Source organism: Acomys russatus, chromosome 21 (assembly GCF_903995435.1).
Source record: "Acomys russatus chromosome 21, mAcoRus1.1, whole genome shotgun sequence".
Classification (NCBI taxonomy): Eukaryota; Metazoa; Chordata; class Mammalia; order Rodentia; family Muridae; genus Acomys; species Acomys russatus.
The window spans coordinates 57,745,788-57,758,348 of NC_067157.1; the positions used below are offsets into that span (position 1 = coordinate 57,745,788).

At 45.7% G+C, this 12,561-nt stretch overlaps 1 protein-coding gene across 5 annotated transcripts in view; it reads left to right on the forward strand.

Annotated features, from left to right (window-relative positions):
* Afdn (afadin, adherens junction formation factor) overlaps positions 1-8,535 on the forward strand; it is a 120,137-nt gene extending 111,602 nt beyond the window's left edge. For all 5 annotated transcript variants that reach the window (XM_051164171.1, XM_051164168.1, XM_051164169.1 and 2 more), the window contains 3 exons: positions 2,515-2,800; positions 6,283-6,367; positions 7,046-8,535. In XM_051164171.1, coding sequence (XP_051020128.1) covers positions 2,515-2,800; positions 6,283-6,367; positions 7,046-7,199 — 525 coding nt within the window. In that variant the 3' untranslated portion in view covers positions 7,200-8,535. The remainder of the gene's footprint in view (positions 1-2,514; positions 2,801-6,282; positions 6,368-7,045) is intronic.
* Positions 8,536-12,561: the final 4,026 nt, after the last annotated feature.

Consider the following 12,561-nt stretch of genomic DNA (forward strand, 5'->3'; position numbering starts at 1 on the left):
GTCGGTTCCCAGTAACCATCTCATGTAGATTATCTACTAAAATTACTTAACTCTAGTTGACCGTAAAGAGGGTAGATGGCCTATAAAAACACATACGAGGAAAATTAATATGCAACCCAACAGAGATTCTGGTTATTTCTATATGTGGGGTACTTTTTTTGTTTTGTTTTGTGTTTTGTTTTGTTTTGTTTTGTTTTGTTTTTTTGAGACAGGGTTTCTCTGCATAGCCTTGGCTGAAATGAACTCACTTTGTAGACCAGGCTGGCCTTGAACTCACAGCGATCTGTCTGCCTCTGCCTCCCGAGTGCTGGCATTAAAGGTGTGCGCCACAATGCCAGGCTTATATGTGGGTTTTAACTCAATTCCCTTAGTTGAATTTTAAAATGATAGCTGATTTTGACAGGAACTTAAGATTTGGTTCTCAGATCTCTCTGCATCTGTGTCTGAGGCTGAGGTTCTCTTGGGTGAGGAGGCTGCCTCTCTGAGCCCAGGTCAGCTCTGCCCTGTCCCAGGGATTGCATGTTGCTGTGTGTTTTGAGAGAAGCTATTTTTCTCGGTTACTTCCCTTCTGTGAAGGTAAAGCTCTGAGTGTCACTACTTCTGATGGAGAAAAGTTTAGTTTTTATTAATAGTATTTCCTTGATCGTCCCAGTGAACCATGTAAATAGGAACACCCTTCCCCCAAAAAGAAAAGAAAAGAAAAGAAAGAAAAACACATGAAAGTTTAAGGAAGTTCTTTTTAATGAAGTGATGAACTGCTCACAAGACAATCCAAAAGTAAGACTCGTAGACATGGCGTGGCTCGTTTACGTGGAGATTGGGTGGGTGGTGTGAGGCCACAGGCTGGCACCTAAGCAGTGATTGTGGCCTCACACTGCACCATGATCCAGCAGCAGAGCAGCTCTTAGGCTCAGCTCACCTGGAGTCTTTAGCGTGCATAAGGTGACTTGAAGGTGACATCTCTGTGGGAACCGGGAAGTGCCTGGCCCTGGAGCCATGAGGGCCCTACGTGACAGTAGTGGTCTCAGTTTGCTGTGTGTCCCCTGAGAGCCGTCAGGCTGCAGGGAGAGGAGGCACTTTCCCAGGTCAGGACTCCTGGCCATGCTGGAGCCTGGAGGAAGCAGCCTGGTCTGCTGTGCCAGGGTCGTATGCCCAGAGAGACGCAGCCTGTGCTTTCTGTGCTGAGAGACTCCTGTTCTCACAACTCGCAGTTATGTCAAATATGCTTGTGTTTTAGTAACTGTTTCTATAACTGAGTAGTCAATGTACAAAGAAACTGAAATACTATTTTTACTACAGAATGTCCACAATTAATGGGTTTAATTTATTATAGAACATGTACATTCACTTTCAGGATAAAGTCACCATGGTCATTTAATTGTATCTGCTCTTGGTGTAACTGAAAAAGGTTCGTTTGCTGTCTCCCTTCAGTGTTATCAAGCAACTGTTCCTCATGTAATTTTAACATTCTTGACAGTGCCACTTAAAAGCCACGGAAGTCATTGTAGTTAATTAACCAGCGTGATGTAGGACTGATGCTGTGTAGTCAAGAAGATAAAAGCTCTTTCCTTCCTTTAGGAGTTTGCAGCACAGAACAAGAAATAAAGCTGGGATTTGGGGCCAGGGTAATAAGTGGGGCTAGCCTTTAGTCTTCCCTGTCTTTTTTACTTCTCAGAATATGAAGCAGGGAGCATTGTGTGTTCACTGTGTGTGCTTGTGTGTAGTTCTAGAGGGACCAGAGAAAGACTGCAGCATAGTAGGGCCGAAACCCGTCACACCTGCACAGCCCCTGGCACGGGTTCTCTATGGCTGGGTGGCTGGAAGCCGAGATGCACTTGGGTTCCTAGCACTAAGCGTTTACTTAAGTCACGGCGGCTGTTTGTTTGCTCCTTCATCCCTTTCCGTACTACTTCTTGTGTTCTGAAACTCCTGTCAACCCTTAACAAACTGTGCTGTTGCCTTTTTAAATGTTAAAAGAATTTCAATACTGTCAACTGTGGTTTGCCTGGATGAAAATGTACAGTGTGTGTCAGAATATATCTGCTGTTACTATTAATGCTTGGCTCTCATCTTCTGTTCTTCAGAGAGTTCATTAAGATGTGACACATACATTAGCTGTGAAAAGCTGGTTAGATTATGGCTGTGGGAAAGTGAGTGCTATTTCCTATGTTATGGTTCCCTATTGGCACACACCAGAAGCAGGTAAGTTAATACCCTGTCCAAACAGGAGAGGAGGAAGAAAGAATGTAGACGATCCAAGGCCCTAAGGTGTGTCTTACCCCAGGCTCTGAGCAGTTGTCAGTGTGAGCCAATGTGAGACAAGACAAGCTCAGAATTGGCCTGCCTCTTCTGTCACAATAATTGTGACACTGAACTCTGGTGCCCTGTGGACATGCCAGTGTGGTGATGGACAGTGATGATCAGTGTCCCTGTCCTTCCCTGTGGAGGCGCAGAGGGTCCACTGATCCCTCCTGACCTGTGACCTTTTGTACTCTTGTCTATCCCTGCCTGCAGAGGCGACAGGAAGAAGGGTATTACAGCCGCCTAGAAGCTGAGAGGCGCAGACAGCATGAGGAGGCAGCACGCAGGTTGCTGGAGCCTGAAGAGCCTGGGCTGAGCCGACCTCCACTTCCACGGGACTACGAGCCCCCATCCCCATCCCCAGCGCCCAGCGCCCCTCCTCCCCCACCTCAGCGAAACGCCTCCTACCTCAAAACACAGGCCCTCTCCCCAGACTCGCTGTTCACTGCCAAGTTTGTTGCGTATGATGAGGAGGAGGAGGAGGACTGCGGCCTAGCAGGTCAGGATAAGTACCCCAGCACAAGGAGGTCTCACGGGCACCTTCCTCTCACCGCCCTTAAGCCACAGCAGCCCCCCTGCCAGCCACGCCCAGCCTCGGATGGCATCTTTCTCTCCAACTCATTCCAGCCACCCTTGGCCAAAGCCAACAGTACTGCTTACAAAGCAGGCCAGCCCTCACCCCTTCCAGGCAAATCAAGCTTGTACCATCCTGGCCACTGGAAAGGTAGAGGTAAAAGGGAATGGTGAATCAGACCTCTCTTTCCTTGATGATTGAGCCTGGAATCTCTGTGCCCCTGCCACTCGGTGTAATCCATGGAGACCATGCCTGCCCTGGCTCTGGGTACCTGATCACTTTCAGCATGTGACCTCCCTGTTGCCTCTGATGTTGGTGTTTGTGCTAGTACTGTGTTAATTTAGCCTGGTGCTCCGATTCCTTTACACTGTAAGGCATTCCGTCTCTTTAATCCACTGACAACAGTCAATCCTCCACTATTACCAAATTGTTTGTAGTATTATTGGTCTTGGCTTTTTTTCTGTACCCCTAAAAGTAATTCTCACCTTTGGTCAGACAAGTACCTTCTCAGATACGAGCCTCTAAAGGCAGAGGGCCAGAGTACCAGCTGCAGTTGACATCATTTACTGTCAGTAGGAATCTTTAGTCTCCTCCTGAGGTCTATGCGTAACCCACACCCTCTGAGGAAGCTTGGTTGGGTACTGGGACAGCCACTGAGCTAGTCAGCAGTGCGGCCTTACTGCCTAGCACAGGCCAGCCTCGCCAGCCCATACACACTAGTCTTGCAGTTCTTCCTCTGTCCCTCCCACTTGTCGCTGGTCACAGTCCCGCCTTCCTGTAGCTCATACACTAAGACCCAAGCCTTTGTAGACCTGCAGTTTCCGCAACTTTAACCCTTCTTGCTGCTGCATGCAGCACAGAGCCGTTGCCCACAGGCTGTAGTAAGTAGAAGGTGCAGCTCAGTGAACTTCAGATTGAGACTTCAAGCTCTCTTGGCCATAAATGAAATGTCAGTCCTAGCAACAAGCATCCAGGAGTGCAACTGTAGTAAATTTTAGTGAGTGGCTTCAAAATTCTGCATGACTTTTACACACGTGTGAACTCAGCAGTTCTGAGAGTTTTGAGCCCTCTAAGACTCAGTGGAGTTTATTCACATGACAGAGGAGTTTTGCCAGACTAAAGTCTTTTTTTTTTTTTTTTTCCTAACATGTATCAGACTCTTAAAATATTTTGGAGAATAGGTACATAGTAGTATTGTTCAAGCCTTCTGAAAGCCAAACTCCAATCTTTTTATAATATTTCTGTTATAAATGTGGAGAATTTGGTGCTCTTTCAAGGCATTTATGGAATAGCCAATAAATTTTGAAGCAAATGCTGTTGATGGTATATCAGATTTTATAGCAGGATTATATATGTTTCACGAATGTCCAGACAAATTTGATAGTCTCGTTATAGTTAGGAATCACACCTGTAGACTTTGGCCCTCAGGCACACCACGACCAGCCCTTACTCCATATCACACCAAATCACACCAAAAGCAGCACTTTGGAGCCATCTGCCACACATTCTGGCCTCATCTTCCTTATCTTCTTCTTGTGCTATGTCTAGCCCTTTCTCTGGTGAAGCGTGCTTCTGCAGGTGGGACTTGGCCTCTTCCAAGGCCTCACATGACACACAAAGTTTACAGAACTGGAATGATTAAGACTCGAGAGGCAGAGGCAGGCGGATCGCTGTGAGTTCAAGGCCAGCCTGGTCTACAAAGCGAGTCCAGGACAGCCAAGGCTACAAAGAGAAGCCCTACCTTGAAAAAAACAAAAACAAAAGACTGAAGTTTAGTAACAGTAGATTTTTAAGTGATGTTTGTTTTACTAAAGCTTTTTGGAAATTACTTATAATTGGTTCAAAGTTTTAACATCATAGTAAATTCTAAGTACTCTGGAAAATTTGAAGAACCGATAACCCACCCATCCACCCCACCTGTGGAAGAAGCCAGTGTCACTCTCAGCAAAGTGCAAAAGTATGAAGCAGTGTTCTCAATCACAGACTAAATGAACATAGAGTTGGGAATTGAAACCAGCCATGCAAATTGCCATGTAAGAGCCCACTGTGGACTGCCAGGGGGTGGACTGTATCTCTGCTGCAGATTTTTGTGTCTTTGCTGAAGGTGACACTCTGACATGACTTGGGAAGCCTAAACGTTTGGTGTTTGAGGTTACAGCTTGAAGGCTGTTAGACTATCTGGACAAGTCCAAAAAATTCTACCCACAGGCTCTTTATATGGAAGGAAATTCATTCGCTGTCTCTTGTCTAAAATGGAGCGGAGTGTTTTAATGTAAAAATGTGGTAAGAATTTTGTGGCCTATTTAGTCCAATCTTGCTCATGTATGCCAAATATTCTGAGTTTCTTGTACTCGATTCTATTTTAAGCTGAGTTTTTAGATATGAATCTGATTTTGTTTTATGAGTTTTTGTCTGTGTGTCAGTGTCACCGGGAACTTGAGATGGTTGTAAGCCTCTGCATGGGTGCTGGGACCCGAACCCTGGTCCTCTGCAAGTGCAGCAAGTACTCTGAGCTTCTGAGCTCCCTCTCCACACCCTGCGTGCTTTGTTTTGTAGCGTTACAGTGTGTACAGTAGGAGGACTGAGGCATTATTCATCACAGAGTTGTCATAGACTTGGTAAGGCTTTATCTGTATCGTCTCCTGAAGCCTCCTGAAGTCCTGGTGGATGTTGACCAACTGGTGGGTGTCAGGCTCAACTGGGATGGTTTTTTGGCCAAGAAAGACCTGGTGCCCAGGGTCTGCCTCGCTCTACCTCGCTCCGCTCCACCTGGGAGCCTTGTGTCAGGAGCACTACTTTGGAATGATAGGAATTTTATTTTATTTTGGTCTGGGCAGCTCATTTGTTTGTAAAGCTTTATTTTGCTTTTAATAATTACATTATTTTAAAAAACAAGAGCTAGTAGTTATCCTACACAAAGGCACATCATTTACAGGTGTGCAGTTACCTCTTAAACATCGGGTTACATTTGTTTTCAGTTACTGCGTAAGAACAATCCTGCCAATCCTGCCGCGTGTCAGGGCTGTGTCTAACCATTTCTGCTTACTCTCCCATTGAAGTAAGCTTTCTTTGTGGTTAATGTTCCTCTGTGTCTGAGTTCAGGGGATGTATCATATTGTTTTGGTTGTTTTTTTAAAGAATGCGTTACAGTTTTTCCATTCTAAGAACAAAAGGCCCCGATGTTGGTTATTGAATGTAATGATTGGATTACCTAGGCCACTAACAGTAGTAAATTTAAAATGTTGAATCTTTGAGCATATAAAGAGCCTTTGATTCCTCTTTTTTTTTTTCAGTAATTAAGGGAATCTTGTTTTTCTACAAACACTCTCACATGAATAAAGTTTTAGAGATAATTAAATACTTTAACTTGGACTCTTTTTTTTTTTTTTCCCCCTCCTGTGTAAAAGGACCACACCCCTACGTGGGCTCTACGGGGACAGCCGCTGGAGCCCAGGATGCTTCTAGGGACCCAAGAGAGAAGCGCGCAGGAAGGTACTGAGGGGCGGCTGCACTGGGTCTGGTCGGCACTGCTGTGTCCTCACGTTCATGGCATGGCTGAATTGTGTCAGACTTTATCAACCATTCAGGTGTTTTCTACTGTATGAAATCATGTGAGAACGTAGGCTGTCTGTCTCTCTTTGTGTCTGTCTGTGGAGGCCTGAGATCCACAGAAATTATCCTCACATTGCTCTTCCATTTTACTTACGGAGAGAGGTCTCTGGCTAGGCTGCCATGGCTTCCTCGTATTTGTGTGACCACTGAGCCAGCTCTGGTCCCCTTGTTCCTTTTTGAGAGTTACAATGTTAACAGAATATTTTGCCCCTTTTCCACATGGAATTGTTTATTATTGGTTTTAGTTTTTTGTTTTTTGTTTTTTTTTTTTTTTTAAGTTAATATCTTAACTGTTTGGCCCAGGTTGGTTATAGGCCTATGCAACTGTCCCTGCCCTCCTTATAGACTTAAATTTGATTGTATGAGCAATATTGGCTCTTAAAGTTCTGTTGAGACCATAGTGAAGGTGCAGTTTGTCTCAGCCACAATACATAGAATTACAGAAATGTGCAGCAATGAACAAGTCTCACCGGCACATGGTGATTCTCACGAAAATCTGCTCGGCAGCTCATTACTGGTACTTTGATGCATAATCTTTTGTGTTTTTTCCTTGTTCAGCCAAGATGCAGACTTAGCTGGCAGTTCTGGAGGACCTGAAAACCTGACATTTAAGGAGCGCCAGCGCCTCTTCTCACAGGGTCAAGATGTGTCTGACAAAGTAAAAGCTTCTCGTAAATTGACAGAACTTGAGAATGAACTGAACACCAAGTGAGAAGAGAAAGGGGACCTCGTGCTCACGCGGTCTGCCCTTGGCGGGGGTTCTGTGGGGTGGGCGAGCCTGAAGAGGAGGGAACAATTCTACTTCTAAGTGATTTCTAATTTCTGCTTCTAAAATGGTTGCAATTTAGAGATGTTCCAATTCTAAGAAATCTTGTTTTACTTTACCAAGAAAATCCTGCCTAGTTCTTAGTGGTCTGACTCAACGTGAGCTCATCTTTTCTGTTAGCGTCTTTTGGGAGTCCTGCACTCACGGGACAGAGTGAAGGGTTGTAAAGACCGAGGCGCATGTCCTCCACCCTACCGTCTCCCGTCCCCATTCCAAGGACAGTAGGCCAAGAAGTCATCTTTCTGCACATTCTCAAGATTGCGTCTGCCGACCACACAGTGACAGCTGAGCAACCCAGACCATCACTGTGTCCGGGTGGGCCCTGTCTGCAGGAGACAGGGTCACAGCCTGGAGCCACCTCCTCCCAAGCTCCAGGGCAAGTGCCCCATTGCGCCCGTCTGTAATGTGCCTGAGGTGGCTGGATGGATGCAGCACATCATTCCTGACAGATGTGAGCCTCCTGATCAGTTTGAAATGTTTTAGATTGAATATCTAATAGTTCATTTTTGAAAATTCTCAAGAAAATCTTCAGGATTTAATCCTAGAGATTTTATTTTTATAAATACCAAATGATCATTAGACTAATCATTGGTGGAAATTAAACACGATGGTTATGTTAGAAAGTCAGCTAATACTTCAGATATTCCCAGGGATCAAGAGCTCTCCAACCAAACAGCATCTATGTAGGTAGGAGCAAAGATGTCTGAGGAGAAGGGGCTCACAGGTGGCAGTCAAACATAGCTATCTCAGAAATTTAACATTTAGTGAAGAAAAAGATTTAGATGCACAGTCAGAAAAGGAAGGAATCCATTGCCGTGCCACCTGGGACTTAAACACTGTAATGATTTGTGGCAGTTCAATCTGTGTTTCTTTCACAGGACAATGGAGTTATTTTTATTTTAATTCGTGAATTTTGCCCGGTCTTTCCTCAAGCTGAGCTGTGGGAGACAGACCTCAGTTTGGTTATTTTGTGTGAAAGCTGACTTTACGATTTCAAGCACACTTCCTATTTGACAGTGCTCTGGTGTATGCCCAGATGACCTTTCTGTACCATACTATCCTCTCACAGATCTGTATGTCAGGAAAAGAGGCACACTTTCAAATAGAGCAGAGGCATTTGCAGCCCTAAAAAAAAAACACTTTTCATAAGAGCTGTATTAAATTGTTGAAATACACGTGTAAATATTTTTTATGTCTGTCAAGCTTCCTATTGGAAAGTGTGCCTTTGTAAGAGAGTAGAATGGTTCTGAGAATGAATGAAGGATATGCACACTTGCCTTGCCTAGAAGTGCAATCTCCTTGTGTCTGGAGCACACTGGGCAGCCTTTGGGTGGTATATCCATCCTCCCAGAAAAGAGCAGGTACCTGCTGTGGCTCATACATGGGAAAACAGATGCACACAAGAACCCGCGAACATCTGAAAACTCTGCATGAGTGTCTGTGAAACCCACAGTGACGTAGGCTCGGCTATCCCTGGACAGTGAGGTCGAATGTGGGTGTGTGGTGTCAGAGCACGCCGCGTAGCGTGCATTACTGTGGGGAAACACCCAAACTGCTGTTGTTTTCCATTTCTACTGTATTTCAGTTGCAGCCTATTTTTAATAAACTTTGTATCTATTTAAGTGTATTTGTTATGGTTTTCACAGTGCTGATAAAGTTTATATTTGTAATGCCAGCCTTCCTCTTCCTCACCTCCACCTGTCACTCCTTCATTAAACAATGCCGAGCGCTACTCCTTTGTCCCTGGGTTGTTTTTCTCTCTGTGGGGAAGTGCTCTTTGACTGATGATGCAACCAGCTAAAGACCAGGGTGACATTTTCACAAGGGTTCCGTGTGGGAGCTTGGTCACCTGTGTGTTCATGGCTGATGTGTGCTCATTCAGCAGTCCCGAGTGGCCACTGGGACCTTACCTTGTTTCCCTGTTGCATCTTAGTCACTAGATTCCATGAACACAACTCAGTGATCAGCACATTGCTTAAAAGGTATCCTGGCCATATTTCAACATAAGAACCCACCCAAGATTGCTGGAAGGAAGGTCTGTTTTATTGTTATGGTACAAGGTACACTGGCTGGTTCCGGCAGGCTGAGAGGGCCAGGCCACCCACCCTTAGTGTCAGTGCCATCAAGTGGTGCGTTGTCTTATTCTCTGTGCCTCGTTTGCCTTCTCTTTACAGTTGTAGCAGTGGAGGCAGAACAGTGTCCAAATGTGAGGGTTTTGGTGAAATGGGATGAGGGAATGGGGAGTTGCTAGTCCTAGGATATAAAGCCTCAGATGAAAGCGGAATCGCAGCTCTGTTACGTAGTACAGTTAGCAGTGCACTGTAAATAAACACAAAAGCTTTAAGCATGGGAAGGCACATTTGAGGGTTGAGGGAATTATAATGTCTGTTTTTATTGCATTTTAATTGGCTGAGGTTTTTAGAAACTTAAAATTAGTGCTAACCCAGGACCATTGCTTCCTGTGCACACCTCTCTGCTAAACAGGCTGTGGTCCTGGCCTACTTTGGCCCCTGTTGTCTGTACCACGTCGTAAAAACAGCTACCAAACCCTAGATAACACTGCCTCTCCACTCTCCTAGGTAATAAGGTAGTTTCAGATATAGATATATTTGTGCATTTATGACACAACTAAGCAGAATGTAGACTGGCTGACTCGGCAGAAGAAGGAAGAAGTCTTATATTCCCCTCAAGTGCCAGGTGATTTTTATTCCTATAGTCAGCATTTCAACCCAATTACCCACAGAACTGGGAGCGTAAGTGTCGATCCTGAGATTGCTTTAACTTGTTAAGGAGTGGGGTGGCAGGGTGAGAAGACAGAGGCAGACAACATGTATGTATAGCTGTTAACAGTGCAAGGGATGAACGCAAGACCTGTGAGTGTTGACTCAGGGGCCGTTCAAGACCTCTAGGTGTGGTAGGCTCTCCAGAGATGGTGGAGGGGAAGGGCTGATGCATCAGGGAGGCTCAGGAGGCAGGATCAGAGAGGGCTGGGAACAGACACAGGTAAGACCGGTTTTCAAGGCCGTGGTAAAGTGATATGTATTCCACACACGTTACAGAACAAGGCCCAGTGTTCTGTGAGCCAGTAAGCAGAGCCCAGGAAAAGCTGTTGTGGTTAGGTGCTGCGCATGTGTGGGAGGGAGGGGTCCACGGGAAGGTACCCCTCCAGGGCTTAAGCACGCTCTTCACTGCCCTTAAGGTGGCAGGGAAATGCCAGGGAATCAGACTTCTCAGAACAGAGGCTGTGGCAGCTTCAGCATCAGATGCAGGTGAGTGTGAAGGGAGTCTGGGGTGTTTGAAACCACCCCTCTCAAGGCTGTGGGGAGCCTGAGCAACTGGGGTTGGCTTGGCAATCCACTGTTGTGAACCTCACCTTGAGCTGCCCCAGGAAGGAGACCAGCTCAATCTAGCTTTGTTTTCAGCATCCAGGATCTATGGGTAGTCGACCTCAATCAAGGCTCCTTCCTCCCGCTCCCACTTGGCATCCTTGCCCTCTTGCCTGGGGCCTCCTAACCTGGCTTCTTCCTCAGCTCTGCTGAACCATGGCCATAAAGTACTTACAAACAGTAATCATATAATCCTAATTGTTGCTCTCTTAGAGCACACAACAGAACAAATAGATCGATAAAGTACAAAAAAATAGAAATGCCATGTATGGCATTGGCTGCCAAGCAGAGATCTTGAAACTTACAAGATCTAAAATCAGCCCCCCAAAAGTTAGAGCCCGAGGCTGGGTGGTAGGGACTGCACATGCATGCTGCACAGCAGACTTGACGGCTCAGAAGATAGGTCTCCATGGAGAGTGAAATGTGACCATCAGGGCTTGGTGGTATGCTGGAGACAACACAGGCTAAAGGGATGAGAGCTTAGGCCACAGAGGCACACGGCTGCCGCCTAAAGACTTCACTTTACCAGGCATTGAGACCCTACAGAAGTAATCTTATGCAGGGAAGACATGATCCAATCTGCATTTTAGAAGTGAGTTTGTAACAGATTCCTGACCAGAGAGACCAGATGACTGCATGGGCAGCCTCCTGTAACACAAGGCTTCCTTCCAGGGTCAAAGACAAGGAAAACTGCTGAGAGCCACAGGCAGCGTTTCACATCTTTGCAAATTCACCTGAGTAAACTTTGAAGGAAGAAAACATTTGTTCTGGCGACAAGTGACAGCACATCTCTGTCTGCTTCCAAGCCCCAGCCTCAGCTCTATACAGAAGCTTCAGCCTGGGACTGTGCCTCAGCACCCAGCTCAGGACCACTTTCTCTCACCACAAGAAGCAGAACTCAGTACTTCTCACCCAGTCCTGCAACCCCAAGACAGAGCTGAGCTTGCAGCAGCGAGCTCCAGGCTCAGGAGTACACCAGGAAAGCACAGCTAACCGTTGAGGGCTGCCTTCCAGAACTGAGCAGAAGTTTCTGAGTGCTTGAGAGGGCTGCCCCACGTGTTTGGGCTTACAGGTACCTGCTTCCCCCAAGGTCTCCTGTGATCTCTCCATGTACCCTTGACGATCTGTGTCTCCAGAGTTCCTTTCAAAGGGACACCAATGAAATTACAAAAGAGCTCACCCTCCAGGCTTTCTTGAGTCACCTTGAAGGCATGGTCTTCAAATGTCACCCACTGAGATACTAGGACTTAATACTTCACCATATAAATAGGGGTGGGGGTGTTACATGTACAGGGACCAACTACAGAAATAAATGCCATTTCTATGTTCAAGCAATGAACAAAGGTAAAATTGGGGGAAATCCATATAGAGTACCATTAAAAAATATTTTTAAATAAATTTGGCCAAACACCAGACTGCAGCTGCTATATTATAGTCTGAAACCTGGGAATTAAATTTTCATTAAAATATTCCAGAGGCTTTTCATAATGAAATTTAGCAATTTGTACAACAAATCATAGTCTAGAATTAATGGAAAATATTGCCTCCAGGTGATAACAGATTCTTTCAGAGCAGATCTGGAGAGTAAATTCCCTTCAGGAGGGACTGAGTCTTCAGCATGCAGAGGCCAAAGTCCTTGCAGGAATTCCCTAGAAGCAGGGGCCTGATTTCTTCTCTGAAGAGACTGGAGCACCAGCCAGCAGCAAGTTGTACAGCTCTGTGTTAACTGAATTGTTAGTGTGAGACTATTTTAAGCAGTATGGACTGATAATGACTCCACAGCGGGTACAATAGCCTCCAGCAGGAAGACCACTCCTGGACCAGTTGTCTACGGGAGTTAAACATGCGTTTCCCTTTACTGG